A 15,816-nucleotide genomic window follows, 5' to 3' on the forward strand; every position below is an offset into this window, starting at 1 on the left:
TCTTATCATTTGCTATAGTTTACATACATTTAGGGTATAAGTTTCATTCACTCACTGAGCAAGTTCTTCAGTTGCTTTTCCACGATTGTTAGTCACAATATGATGTAGAGATACTGCTTTAGCCACCTTGTATCCAAGTGTTGTTTACCATGTACATGGTAAACAACACTTGCTTAAATCGGAGCTAAGCATAATTTTTTTAGTGATTTGCTGTGTCTTTCTCAAATGACTCAAATGCACCATCAAAAGGCCATATCACTCATACAGTATAGCCCACCTTTACATTACAATTGCTGATTGACTGATACTGAAAAAACATCACTGCTTCAATACTTTTCACAACCTTACCTCACTAAGATTAGCACCTGCATACAATCTGACATAAGAACATACAGACACAGGGAGAACATTAAAATACAGAGAAGTTCCTTTGGCTGAAGGAACTAAGCATAGACCTACTATGAATCAATTTGTTATTACTAGCAATCATGTACAATATAAAACACTTAATGATCACAACACTTTTGAAGATTACGCATCTGTGAGGGGCTGACACGGTAGTTAGCGCTGTTGCCTCACAGCAAGAGGGTTACGGGTTCAAGTCAGGGTGTGGGCCCTTCTGTGCAGAGTTTATGTGTTCTCCCTGTGCCTGCATGGATTTTCTCCAAGAACTCTGGCTACCTCCCACAGTCTCACATGCTAAACTGGCTTCTTATCTATTTATTTATTTTTCTCAGAATGTTTATTTTTTTATATATTGTATTTGTCTTAGCCTATATATTCTACTCGTAGCCTATATATTCTATTTTTATGTATCTTATATTTTTATTTTTTTATTCAACTTTTCATTTCATATTTTTGATACCCTACCTATTGCTCCCGGGACCTGAGTCCTAATTTCATACCATAAGCATGTAAATGTGAGTTGGTATGACAATAAAAGTCTCTTGATCCTTGATCCTTGATCCTCAAAAACATGGACCTTAGGTTAACTGGCCACTCTATATCGCCCATAGGTGTGAGTGTGTGAACGTATGTGATTGTCTGTCTTTGTGTGTGACTGACTGCCAACCAGTCCAGGGTATACCGTGTAGCCTGTGTCTTGCCCATTGTCAGCTGGGATAGGTTCCATAATGTTAGTATAACATGTTAGCGTACAATACCAATACAATACATGATACAGGCACTAAAAGAATACTATTTTTATTTTTTTTTCAAGAAGTTCCTTTTTTAATTTCAAGAACACAATTTTTTGGATTTATCACATCACGCTGATCTATCTCGTCAGCTTCCTAAAATATTTTATGCTGATGTTATGTTAATCATTCAACTTTATACATATTAGTTCTTATTTCTTAGTCTCTGGTACCCCATTAGACATGAAACACATCTTTTCATTTTGGTAAAGGTTGGTGGACTGTCGCTTACACAAAAAAATCACCTGACTGAAACATTCCACAGGTAAATAGATTCATTCGTAAGAGCTGATAGGATCATGACTTGGTATGAAAGGGGCATCCTTGAAAGGCTCGTCATTCACAAGGAAGGATGGGACAAGGTTCATCACTTACAACACATTACTGTAAAAAGAATATTACTACTTGGGCTCAGGAACACAATAAAATTATTGTCACTAAGCACAGTTCATTTGTAAATGATTGCATTCTGTCTTTATTTACATTGTACAGTGTCCAAACTATTTTGGAATTGGGGTTGCACATTATCCAAGACAGATGTAGGCCTACAGCATAAACACTATAATTATGGTGTTATGAGCAAGTGAACGGAATGAACAGCACTTCGTAAACAACTGCAATCTATTTACTGATCCCAGAATTTGTGTTTATAGGACTTCAAACCAATAAGAGTGATAGCATAAACTTTCAAACAGATAAGTCCCCCTAATTGTCAGCCCAGTTTGGGACGCACCCAGAGATTTCCCCAGGGAGGATAATTTGATGTTTGGATAAAACAGCATTTCAGAATTACTGTTGAAGTGAAGTGTCATGCAGAATATCATACTTCAAACATATCATTCAAAGCAAAGACAGACCAGCTAAAAAGATTAAATTCCGTCTCCTACAAATAATACACGGCTAATTTTCCATTCCCTCACAAGATTTAGTTTCAGTTCAGTAGGTAGTGTGCAAACCTACTCTTTCAAGAGAAGATGCACATGTGATGAATCTAGTTTATATGCCTAGTGTCACTGTAGTTACATGGTTATTTGTAATTTGAGATACTTCTCCCACTTTCTCCTTATATGAACATATTGTTGTTTATTATTTGCTACACAATTTTATATTTCATGAAATCCGTGTAAGGTCATCATATTCTTCTTTTTTTCTGTATTTCCTGTAGTGCTGTTCTTTATTCTTTATTCAACTCTTCAACTCAACAATTCAATATAGAAATAGAATAGAATATAGAAATAGAATAGAATAGAAATCATACTGTTTAGCCCTTCACATCCCCAGACACCAGTCAGTCTTGATCCTCTGTCCATCAGTCAAAAACTCCCTGCCAGAAACCTAGGTGTTATATTTGACTCAAATCTCAGCTTTTACCCCCAAGTCAAAAAAATTGTCCAACCCTGCTTCACCCAACTGTGTATGATCCCAAGACTAAAACCACTCCTCTCACGGTCTGACCTTGAAAAGGTGATCCATACCTTCCTTTTCTTCAGGTTAGACTACTGCGACTATCTTCTGTCTGGCATCTCCCTCTCACGCCTCCAATTAGTTCAGAATCTGGCCCAAAGTTATATAACAAAGTTGCTGACCCCCTGTGAGCCAGAAGTCGAGGTGAAAAACTAAAGGTGACCGGGCTTCTCCTGTCAGAGCCCCTCGGCTTGCAAGGTCAGTGACTTCTTTTAAATCACTTCTCAAAACACACTTGTACAGACTGGCTTTTTTTTCTTTCTTTCTTTTTTTTTTTTTAAAAAAAGTTATCATTATTATTATATTATTGTGGTGAAGCATTAAATTACGTTCTTTAAAAGGGCAAATATTCGAATTTAACTTTATGGAAATACAATACATATTTGATAACATTATATTACAACAATATTATAATATTATGCTATTGTATCAAATTTATTGCTCATTTACGTATGTTTAGTCACACTGTACAGATAGGCCTACAGGTATTTACGAGGCACAATAAATTTTTATAAATACATATTCCATGTCTATACGCACTGATGGCCAATAGAAACGAAGGCACGATTGCTGCCGCAAAGGTATGATAAGGTAGCCGATGTTTTGCGACAGTAGTGGCAAGTGTCGGAAACGTGTGGGAGGCTTTGGGCGCTGTTCGTTACGTAGAGCGGTAGTTGTCTGCGCTGACCTGGATGTCTATGGCCGAGGAGGACTCTACAGACCTCTTTAAACATCATGGATTTTAGAACGACAGTCAATCGCTTTTTCCTCAAGTACACTGAATATATCTTCCCCTTGAAGGTGGCTGTACGGCAAGTGTGATGTCCATCTGGTCTGCTGAATTGTGACGTGAAGAATCGATAAGTTTACGTTAGCAATCAATACCTGGACTGTATTGTTTCTTCGTGAAATTTCGAGACGTTTTTGTTTCTGTTCGTTCGCCTGCTGACACTCTTTAGTGTGTTATCATCGTTATTGCGGGTCAACAGTATTTACGTCTTTGGAGCGAGGAAGTGAAGCTACGTCAGGTTAGCTGAACTTCGAAAGATAAGACCGGAGGTGGGATGGTTTTTCCTTCAAAATAAAAGCGTCAAATACATTAGTTTCGACTTTGAATAATGAAACCTGTGATGGGACAGAGTTTGTAATGTTTACACAAAACAACAGCAACAAGTTTTATGAGGAAAAGAATTCTCCATGTTGATTATTGCCGCGTCACACTGCAGTTTTTAGACCCCTCGATTGGTTTTACATTGCAAGCTTCGATCGGAAATCGTGTTCGCTTCTGCTTTGTTTGACACCGGTTGGAAGAGGGATGTGTCCAGGATGTATTTATTCTGCTGATCAGGATATGAAAATCATTGAATTAGTGCTGCTTCGGGAGTACTGCTTCACCACCGGACACAGCGGGGGCTACGACGGTGTTACTGTCTCTAAATGTGGTTGTGGTTGGTGTTCGAAAACGGCGAACACGACCGAAGCTGCTGTACTGGTTTCGTTTGGACTGGACTATCTTCATGAAGGCTTCTCAACCTCACGCCCAAACAATTTGTATGCGGGGCTGTATTCTGTGCTTTACATAATTAAAGTATGTGAATAGACACCGTCACATCGTTGACACTTTTCTTTATTTTTTTCTAGGACAAAGACTTGTGTTTTCCTCTTTTTTATCTCTACAAATCTCAACAACGTAGCGTCAAGTAATGATGGAATCCTCTGTAGCTCTCGGCAGACTGGAACTGACCCCCAGCTCAGGCGCTGTTGGGGTAAGTCTGACCCCGCGGCTCTGCGGCGCTCCCCACGCCAAAGAAAAGTGTGGTCAGCGTCCACTGGGGCCACAAAGCCAGGCTCACCTAAACGGCTGTATCCCCCTGTCACATCAGGTGGCAGGTCACAAGTATGGAGTGGATAAAGTGGGTAAGTAAACTGGACAATAGATAGCAAATTTTATTAAGATATAGCAAAATAGCAATTCTTAAAATATCTTAGCTCTTTTTTTTAACCAAGTGTTTTCGTCTGTCAGCTGAAACTCATCTTAAATTGGGAGAGTTTGTAGTTTGGTGATATATTTTTTTCATACATGATGAGCAGCAGCATGCATGTGAATTTGGGATTAATGCACACGTCTCACTCCGTCACCAGTAACCAGTCTACACAAACTGTATCTTGGTATGAGGGTCATTTGTGGATATGTGCCCTTGACCCTACCCCATGGTGTGTCTCTAGTCTTCACCGACTCACACTAACACTCAGTCACACAGAAGACATCTGAAATAATCGAAGCCTTCTTGTATGTTATCAGGCTAAGTGTTAAACTGAGTTGATGTTACGTGATTGTCTCGGTGTTAGTTACAGTACTGTCTCAGATAGATGAGTCATTGCTGGTCAATCATTTACCTTGAAGAACTGCAACCTTCCGGAAAGACATCATTGTTATATTGTGAAATAGACAGGATCACCTTCTCAAGAGTGGTACGTCACCTGTAGCAGGGCCAGGATAAACCTGTCCATCCACAAAACATTTTTGCCTCAAGTAATTCTCTTTTACTTGAGCTATATTAATACAGTGTTACCATAGTTTTCTTTGGGAAGATCTAGAGTCAGATCAGATACCAGTGTTGGTAGCCAAGTCATGAATGAAGTCTGTGAACTAGACGATACGTAATGTGAATACAAGTCTAAAGCATAACCTTAGTCATAAACATTTTAGTGTCATGACAGATGACAGATGCCAAAAAAAAACCAACAAAAAAAAAATTTGAGCTGGATTGACTGACAGACTGTCAGACTAAATATGAAAGTTTTATGGCTTTCATTCTCTTTATGTTTTAAAAAAATGTTTACCCTCATGTTAATTCTGGTGACGGAGAATATGTATAGGTGTGTTTGTGTCAGCATGTTTTACTGAAAGAGATAAAATTCCACAGCTCAGGTCCAAACATGCTGGCTGGAGATATACCATAGCATTACTTTGTTAATGGAGGCTTATTAACGAATATGACAGCAGTATCTATCAGCAAGCTGCATTCCACGGCTCTATGATTGGTCATCATATCTTGTTAAGTGTGGTTCAAACAAAGTCCATGTAATTTACAAAGTCCTCAATAAAAACTAGGTGAAATGTAATATTACTATAGAAGATGCCCCTTTGTCACATCCTTCCTTCCTGTCTGACATTGTTATGTTATGAAGTTTGAATCTTGACTAATAACGCCTATAATCAGTTAGTTTTGAGCTCTTTGCAACACCATAGAAGATAAATAAATACACCAGATTCAGTAGGATTAGTACCTTTATCACATTACATTTTCTTTATGTTTTGCACAGCATCCCAACACTTTTGGAACTGAGGTGATAGAATAACTGAATATACCTGTATTTTGAAGTATTGGTCAAACAAGGTGTTACCTTGGCCTTTCAGATGAGAAGTTTTCAGTCTGTTTTTAAGTTCTGTTAACTAAATGATTAACAGATCGATAATTTTAATTGATCTACTTATTAATCAGTTTAGATTATTTGTTTAATGATGAAAATAACTGTTGTTGTGAACCTACCTTGGACTCAGTGGTTAATTGTAAACTTTGACAAATTCTATTTTTTCGTTCTCATGTCATTTAAAACTGTATTTTTTGTGTAATACTGCATTACATCAAATTCAAACATGAGCTCATATAGCATAACAGTTGCTTTATTTTTCAAAGCAACAATGTATGGAAAGTGGTAAATATCAGACTTGAGATGCATTTGGACTCCTGCATAATCTATAAGGTCTCTTGAATGTAGGAATTAGGTTTTGCTGAACAGAAGTAAGATAAACTTATGTTAATGTCATGAAACCTGTTTTCAACACAGTCATTATTTAAAACGTTACTGTTAATACATGACATTTTTACATTAAAATGTTTAGACCTTAGTTATGTTTTATTGTGTACTTACATTATCTCAGATTTTTACAACAATGTTCCAACCCAGAGAAATCTTTCATTTTATTCAAGCTAATGTTGCATTTCAGTTGGTCCCCTGTCACTGTAAGTTCCTGGAGAGAGATGGAAAGTAAGGAAGGAAATCAAAGAATATGACTAACCGTAACAGGAATAAAACTTTAAAATATTACTACGTCTGTGAATAACAACTCCCATGATCACTAGGGTGAGAGACCTCTTGTGGCAGAACTCTGTACTGTGCATTTAAAGGAACTGAGACAAATCGGATCAAATTTGTAAACCATATCAATAATGGAATCTGAATAATGGAACCTAAATGTGTGCGGTGTTTGGGAAGTCGTTTGTGTCAAATGTATTCAGATGAAGACATGTAAAAAGTGAAGCAATGATATAGGATATTTGACAGTCATGTGGAATGTTCTTATCATATCCTCCTTGGGCTTGATAATGAATGATTAACACAGGCCACATAAATTCAGCCTAACAAGCATGGGAAGGTAGTAATGGCATAGTATTGAGATGCAGCCAGCAATCTCCTTAAGTCTCCACAACAGTTGTAGAATGACCTTCTGGAATCTTGTTAAGCTTGTACTTCTACAAACTGAAAATGATCCTACTCACTCCTTCTACTGCTCTCTGTTCCTAGGCATATAATCTGCTTCTCCACCATAGCTCTTTTGTTTATTTATTATCTTTTTGTTTGTTAGTAATGAGTGGTAATGTTCCATGACAGGCTGTAAGTTTGAAGATTTTCCTCTATTGCTGACTGAAGTTGTGGCTTCATTCATTATTCTTGTTCCCTCTTACAAGTAATCTGATTTAGTCTTTGGATGGATTAAAAACTTCTGTGTGTTGTTGCTCTCTGCTGTGTGTTGTTTGACTGGTTGGTTCTTAAATATTGTGTAGTTAAAATGGGCTCACAGGAGTAAACTTTATTTACTGTCAAATGTGAAAGTATTGCTTTGTGACATTGGGCTTCTGTCCATCACTGTATTTATAATGAGGAAGGTGTGATTATGGTTACACTGCTGTTTGCAGTTGGTTTTCTAAAGTTGTAATTAGTAGTCAAAATAACCATAAACAGAGATGGATATCATTTGTTATTGTCTTATTTTGTTTTTGTATTTTTAGGTATTTTGTGTTTATGCAAAGTATCTGAATTTGGTTTACATATTCTTCAGGATGACTTTGCTTTTTTTGTTTTCATTCTATGCCAACATTCTGGAAGCAAAAAGGCATGGCTTATAATTGGGATATTTGGAATAATTAATTTCCCTGATGTTTAAACTTAGATTAGTCGACAAGTCTAAAAGTAAGAAGACACTCAAAATTGAGCACAGTTTAAGCTATAAGTCCTGCCCCCCAAAAAATACTGAATATGTTTTAAGATCCATCTTAAATCATTTCTTACTGTCAAGTTCTGTGGGTTTTGTGATCACTTCTCTGCCCAAACTTGAAAAAACTGCGTGATCAATTGTAGAAGGATGCAAAGGACGACTCAGTTTTTCTTATTCTTTGATTTTTATTTTGTTGAGGATGGTTTTGCAGTAGAAAAGAATAGCATAGGTTGATAACCTTCAAGATAAACAGAAAAAAAACATGTATTAGTCTCAAATAAATTCCAATAAACATTTCCCTCAAAGTTTTCCTAAAGAATAAATGTTACTTACTTAAATAATTACTTGATTCTCAAACCAAACAAATTCATTCAAATTAACCTAGGATCTCATTAATGATTAAAGTAACATCATACTTAACTATTAAGTTCAAATACGATTTCACCAAAGTACATAAACTTAAATTAGCATAATCAAAATTATCCAATTTAAATTGAATTTTACTTACTTTTTACTTCAACCAAATAGTCATGAAGAAGCATCCATGACCTCAACACATCACCCACGTTTAAAGTTGCATTTTCCTACCAGTTGTGTCTTCTAATTGATCAGGAGATGTGGTCTTGCCTTGTTTTCAGCAGCAGGTGGAAGGGCTAACTGAGCTACAACCAAACATTTCATGCCATGCATCCCAGTGAGTGTGCAGGTGAATATGGTCCCTCTAGGAATGCTTGCAGAGAGTTCGGGTTCCACCAACCACTTTTGTGTGTGTTCGCCCTCTGCAGGATTGGAGTGAGTGTGAATTAATTGGGATCAGACACAACACCTCCCACTTGACCTCCTGGTTCTTCAACCCAAGGAGGTCACGCCAGCTGTGTAATGTACTGTATTCAGTTGCTCCATTTTAAGTTTTGTTGCTGCTCTTCAACTGGAAGCAGGACAACTATCTGTCTGACACCCCTGTAAAGAACTGTTGCAGGTATTTTGGGTGACAGCTTTTTCACCTTTTGAGTGGGATTCACAGTTGAAACTGGGTAGCTGGGGAGGTTCTAACACGCACATCCCTTACAATTCCTTTCTTGTCAGTTCCTTTCAATTCCTTTCATCAGTGACTCTGGCAAGCCTGAACTGACCTCTCAGGGCGTTTTGGTCAGCCAGCCAGACGACATCTCCAATAGCCACATTCCTATGTGCTGTGTGCCACTTGGTCCTGACAAACAGGTTTGGTCCTGCAAAGCCCGCTTCACAGTTATGGGCAGCAGCTTCAGCAGCTCCATTCCTGTGAGGCGACTCTGCTGGATGGATTTTCCGATTCCATTCTGTGCTGTGTTTGGGGGCTTCATTTTCAAGCTTTGGACAACTAGCTCAATGTGCTCTGGCCTGTGAAGGTCTTCCAGGTTGGCGTCAGGGAAGAACTTCTTGAGCTGTTGTGGTTTGACTCTGTGCACTTTTGCAATTTTATTAAAGCCTTAGCAGATAAGCTTATGAGCTCTCTCTGTGCCTCTAGGTGTCTTGACTCTCACCTTGAGTGATCTTTTTGTCTTTACCTTCATGGCCATGCCTCCAACTCCATGGATAGTGTGATCTTTTTACTCTGTAGCTTCAGTCTTCTGGCAGCTCTGTGATGTAGTTGGTATTGATGCCAAGTCAATGAGAGTTCCAATTTTCTGTCCTGCATTGGCAGTTACTTCCATAAGCATAAGAATAACAGGTAATTCACATGTATTTGAGTCCATCACTCCAGGTACATTCCTTTTCAGTGCAGTGTGTTTGCAGCCATGTTGGTGAAAGCTTTCCTGAATTTTTCCACTATGTCTGGGGTTAGTTCAGATATTAACTTTTCTTGATCCTCCGTGAATGCTTGCCTTCTGGCGCTGGGTTTTCCCACAATTTCGGTCTCTTGCCCTTTGAATCCTCCTTTCAGGCAAAGAATGTAATGGTGGTCTGAGGAGCTCCCTTTCTTGCAGTCCCTGTTCCTGCACAGGTCCTCTTCATGACATATGAGGCATCTTCTCCATGCTCCCAGCTTTTCAACAGCATTTCGCTTCTTGCCAGGCTTTAGTTCTTTGAACTGCTTGCAAAAGAAGGTATTGTCCCTGTGCTTTTCATCTCCACAGACAACACATCCTTCTTTCCTTGTGGACTTGGTGGAGGCATACGTCTTCTCCAGCTAAGTGGGCTTTTTTCAGATTTCTCATTCATCCAGTTGGTCTAGCTTCTCTAGAATGTCCTCCTGAGTCTTTAAGAATGTAAGAAAGCTGTCAAAGTGATTGTCAGATGTGACTCCGATTCTTAGATTGACCATGAATGTAAACCAGTCTCTCTTTATATTATCTGGTAGTTTGCTCTCTATGGATCTGATCACCAGGGGATTCTTAATGGCTTCAGTGCTTTCAGGCTCGAAGAGGTCATTCAGGGCCTTTTCTACAGCTTGAATTAGGTCAATCACCTTCCTTCGTTGGTGTGTCTTTAAAGGGGGACCCTCTCCAGGTCCTCAATTATTTCCAAGGCGATTGTTGACTTGTTTCCATACCTGTTTTGAAGTACTCTAAATATGTTGTCAGCACTGTTGTATGTTGACAGGTGTAGGTCTCTGTATATTCTCTCATCCACACTGTCAAGGAGTTGGAACTTCTTCACTTCCACTGAGCCAGTTGGTTCTTCCTGCCTTTGCAGGCTTTCCCAGTCTCTCCTCCATCTGTAGAAATTCCTCTTGAACCCAGTGAATTTAGGTTGACTGGCTGATTTTATTCTTACCACTGGTTGTGGAACTGTCATAAGTTGAGGCTTTCTCTTCTTTCCTCCTCTGCGGTTTTTTGTGCGGTATAGAATTCTGCTCTCCTAGCTTGGAGGTTGTTGCCAAATGCTCTCAGGTCCTTAACTCTGCCCTCCAGGTTTGCTGTCTGATCAGGTGGGATCAATCTTTCCCAGTCTTTCAGGCTTGCAATTCCATCATGGTCAAGTCTCCTCACTCCTTCCAGCTGCAGTTCATAGCCGTCTCTGTTGATAGCAGTGATGGGGCTTGGTTAGCAGGCTATCCCTGCTTCTTAGATTGCAGAGATTACCTCACTTTCAGCGTACCTTTGCCAGAGGTTGGATTGGACTGCTTTCCGGACTTCATCCAGTTTAATGCCACACTCTTCCATTGTCTTTTCAAGCTCATCCTACTGGTACTTGCAAAGCTTGACTTCTTCACCCTTACCGGTTCCAGCTTCAATGTCTGCTAGTAGGCCAGCTCTGTATTCCTCATTTGCATTGCTGACATGCCTTGCCGGGGAACTGAGCTTGCTGAACTCCTCTTGTAGCTCATGCTTCACCATGCCATTTGCAGCTCTGCTCAGGTTGTTCACTGGCTTGGTGAAGGCAGTTTTAGCTAAGGTCCTCTCTTGCTTGAAACATGAAATTAAGCTGGGCAAAATATACATATAATATGTATATATAATATACATATATATAATATATATATATTATGTATATGAAATATACATATAAAAGGCTGTGTTACTATTACTCTATTACTGGTTGGCTTTTTAACATATTTAGTACAAACACGCTGTTGGTGTTTTGCGTGTGTCACAATGAAGAAAATGATGCTTATTATGCTGTTCTAAAAAAAAAAAAATTTGGCTAAAGAAATGAATGCCTGATGAGGTCTTAGCTGACTCTCTCAATTTAGATGTGATCCAAAACTGTTTTTCATAATAGGTTTTCCAGCAACAAGAGCTGACTTTGTGACTTTGAATTTATCAAGGGATGCCAGTTACAGTTCCAAAAACCCCAGAGGTTGTATTACCATGGTCAGGAAAGTTGAAACTTTACATGAATATCAGGTTTATTTCTTCCACAAGAGCCCCATGTGCATGTGTGTGTGCATGCGCACACTTGGGTGTGGTTAGATTATAATTTAGTTACAGGACCTGATACAACACAGAAAGGCTTAGGTGAAAGTCCACCTGTGTTACAGCAGACGTCAGCTGTCAGGTGCAACATGTCGCTTGGTCAGGTGGCATGTCATGGTGGGATTCTTTAACATTTTAACCTGAACTGAACTGTTGTAATAAATATTGTTTAATTTCAATCGTGAGTCATAATTTAAATTGTGATTTTTTTTTTCTCAGTTCTGAAATGCCCCGTAGATTACTTTTCAGAAGAAATTATGACAGATAATGACAGGGGTGAAATTGCATACAAACTTAGAAATATATATATTTTACTAATATTAACAGCTTCAGCTCATTGCTTAGCTGTGTATTACTTCACTGTTATAGTTCTTGCTCACCACTAGCCCAAAAACAGAGCTAAATGAGGGTGAATATTAGACTTCCATTCCTCAGGTGAAAACAAACAAAACTCTTAAGCAAATGTTGCTCTGTAACTGCTGAATGCGTAAATAAGCAGATTGCTAAGAGGTTCAACATATAAGGCAATGATATGTCAGTATTTTAAAAAAAATCATTGCATGTTTAAGTACAGTATTGAGGGTCTTGTAGTTTACTTGAATATTTCCTTTTTCTGCTACTTTATACTATGTAACAGACAAAAATATTGTGCTTTCTTACTCCACTACATTTCTCCAGCCGCTGTAACATTTACTTTTCATATTAAAATTTTAATTCGAAAGACATTATCAACTTGAAATATGATACCTACATAAATCAAACTAAGCAAAAGTAGAGACTGTCCAACATGTCAGCATGGTTAAAGTTATTGTTTGAATTTGGTTCATCATAGAAATTGAAATGCCATGCCAGTTTATAAGTATCAGTAGGTAAGCTGGTTTGTCACTTCAATTGCAAATAATACAGTTAAAGTGGTGTACCCTTTACACTCATTCAGTCCATCTTGACTCAGCTGTGGTCAGCATGTGGTGATGTAACAGGACGTTTCTCTTTTCCTCACTACATCTTTCTTTCTACACTGTAAATAGGCTGGCAAAGGGAGCAACATTTACAGGTAACTTTAGGTGATTGTCTTACTCAAAATTTAATATTGGTGTCTGATGAGCCTTCAGACTCTTTTACTTAAACTACTACATCAGTTCCTTACATTTAAATGCCTCGTAACTAGGAATCCTTTTTAGTCAATCAGGACTAATTTCCTACTGTGTGATTCAAAGATAAATACAATTTCACAGAGATAGAGATGTGCCCCGGCTCAAACAGGTTGGGAAACACTGCTCAAGGCCATGTCTGCCCCCTAAGCCCTGGTTCCTCAATTTATTTCTGACTATCACATTTCAAGTACCTTTTTCCTGTCTAAATGTTCATATTTCACATTGAATTTGTAAACAAAGTGTCATGTTTGCCAGACGGTAGGGTAAAGACAGAAGAGTTGAGTTTCTCATTCAGTGGAGACAAATAAAATCTAATTTCTGTATAAATTTCATCACCCCCATATTACCGTAATAGGTTTTACTTGTGTTGACATGTTCATGGACTTCCACTAATGCTTTTTTTCCTATCTCTTTTTTTCTCCCCATACTTGCATTTAATTGCAACTGTCTAATTAGTGTCTGTGTTAAATTTGATAAATGTCAGAGATTATGATCCAAGATTTAACAGTAACCACAGTGAACACAGTGACCTGTATGTGGTCAAATGAACAGTATGTTTTCCATTCACAGTGAGTCACATTTGAGTGATCTGGGATGAACAATAAATTCAGGTTTCTGAAAATCATAAGTATGTGACTCCTCATGTGACTTATGTGACTTACTCATACAGTAAAAACACAAGCACAGTACCATGGATATGCTAAAACAACAATTAAAGCCTAATGACCAATCCTTATTATTTCCTATTTCTAGCAGTGCTATTTTGTTTTTGTTGTAGGTATTTTGCAGCATCCAGATGGAACAGTCCTGAAGCAGCTTCAGCCTCCACCCAGAGGTGAAAGAGAGATGCAGTTTTACAGCATGGTAATATCTATGTATTAATTCAATTCAATTCAGTTTAATAAATGTAATACTTTTGTAATTTCACTATTACAAACACAAGGGGGGAAAATATGAACACCTGTAAAGTATATGTGCGGTGCATTATTTCCCATCCATATATCTTCATAAAGTATAAAAGCAACTGTTTATAGTTAATAGGTTGTCATGAAAAAAAATGTGGCAAAATCAGATCATAGTATTACAGTTTGCAGTGCAAGATTCTGCAGTTTCATTATTTCTTTATTCCAAACATGAGCTTTCAATGTGACAGAAAATCCAGGTGAAAGTCACTGTCATACCCACTCTGTGTGAAAGCACTTAGTTTTAAATATAATCATATATTACACTTTGATACTTTATATTACATAACCAATTAATTTGATTTAGTTAATATTTAAGCTTCAGTTATTACTTTTCGTTGATTATTCTACTTTCATTGTCATTTTTTTGATTAGTGTGCATTCATTTTCTGTAAACAGCTAATCAATATTGTAGTTCATATTTTGACTTTGCATTGAATATTTTTATGCATTATTGCCACACCATTCTAAATGCAGTAATAAAATAGACTTATGCAGGTTCTCTTACTCGAGCTGTAAATATGCGTGCAAAAGCATAACCTTTATTGCCACTTGCTTATTCAACAGCACTTTCAATACAAAGGGGATGGATGGATGGGTAAAGTGAACTGTATAGTCTTTACTCTTTATCAATATCAGATTTTCCATATGGACCTGTGTGATTATGTGGTGGCACATGTGTCTGCTGCTTCAGAGCTTTTTGCTCTGCTGTTTGCTTTTGAGCTTAGCAGCACTGTAGGATTCAGCAACTCTTATACAATCAGGAGTGAGTCATGGCATAATGTGTGCATGTCTTTTGACCACACATATCAAACTTAAACTCGCACAGCAGCACACACATCCAGAGCTTGGAGAAACAAATTTTTGAGGTGTTTCAAAACATCAGCAATAAAAAGTTTTGAGATTTACATGCAGTTTTATTTTTTGCATTTACTTTATGCTTGATAAGGTTCACAATGACATATAACTAAGGATGCTCCTAATGACATTTTCTTGACCTTTAAATGGAGGTTTTAAATATAGACTAATCAACTATTGTAAAAGTAAGAAAGCTCTGAGAAACATTTGTGAAAACAATATTCAGTACAATATTCAATCTTTAGGAATTGTGCCCGATTATTACAGCTGCATTTTATTTCATGTTCATAAAAATTACTTAAAACAGTAATCAATCAGCAAAGGTTATCGTAACATCTTATGATCAAACATTTAACTGGCGTTGTTAACATTTTCATAAAGCAGCAGTTGACGAGAAAGACATGACATTTCTGTACAAGTAATTTCAATAAGTAATTTAAAAGTGTACAAACTGAAATAAGACAAGTGTTTCCCGTGCTGATTAACAAGGGTAGCAACGTTTAATCGACCAGTTGCGCACACCCTTATTTACATGGTGACTATAATACTGTGTGTTATGGTGAACTTTGACCGTTTTCATGCTCAATTTCCACCAGAATGGTGTCATCAGGGTGGAAAAATCATAGAAAAAAAGAATTGATTGCATTGAAATTACACTACATATGATATTATAAGCTGTATTAGTGACAAAATGATTAATTGATTCATAGTTAATCATTAAAAAACTATTCAGCACTGATACCTAAAGTAATATATGAAGCAAAAATCCTTTTTTGAAAAATGGTCTATCTTAAGTGTAACAAGAACAAAGCCTAGTTCCAGACTACTGCATTCTCTCCCATTTGTTCAAAGAATCATTATAAACATTATTTATAACGTGATTATAAACATCTTTTGGCGTTTATGACTGTCACAAGACACACAAAACACTCTGAGTGTTGGGTGTCACTATCAGAATGTATGATGGATATTTTTTTCTGTATTTTCGGATTTTTAATAGGC

At 37.5% G+C, this 15,816-nt stretch overlaps 1 protein-coding gene across 3 annotated transcripts in view; it reads left to right on the forward strand.

Moving 5' to 3' along the window:
- Nucleotides 1-3,265: 3,265 nt before the first annotated feature.
- The window catches only part of ipmkb (inositol polyphosphate multikinase b), a 30,043-nt gene continuing 17,492 nt past the window's right edge, over nucleotides 3,266-15,816 (forward strand). The window contains exons 1-3 of one of the 3 annotated variants that reach the window (XM_046376162.1): nucleotides 3,266-3,413; nucleotides 4,302-4,577; nucleotides 13,773-13,858. In XM_046376162.1, coding sequence (XP_046232118.1) covers nucleotides 4,364-4,577; nucleotides 13,773-13,858 — 300 coding nt within the window. In that variant the 5' untranslated portion in view covers nucleotides 3,266-3,413; nucleotides 4,302-4,363. Of the gene's footprint in view, nucleotides 4,578-13,772; nucleotides 13,859-15,816 lie in introns of all 3 variants that reach the window. The other 2 variants (XM_046376161.1, XM_046376160.1) reach the window with 2 other exon arrangements.

This window comes from Scatophagus argus, chromosome 21, assembly GCF_020382885.2.
Source record: "Scatophagus argus isolate fScaArg1 chromosome 21, fScaArg1.pri, whole genome shotgun sequence".
NCBI lineage: Eukaryota > Metazoa > Chordata > Actinopteri > Scatophagidae > Scatophagus > Scatophagus argus.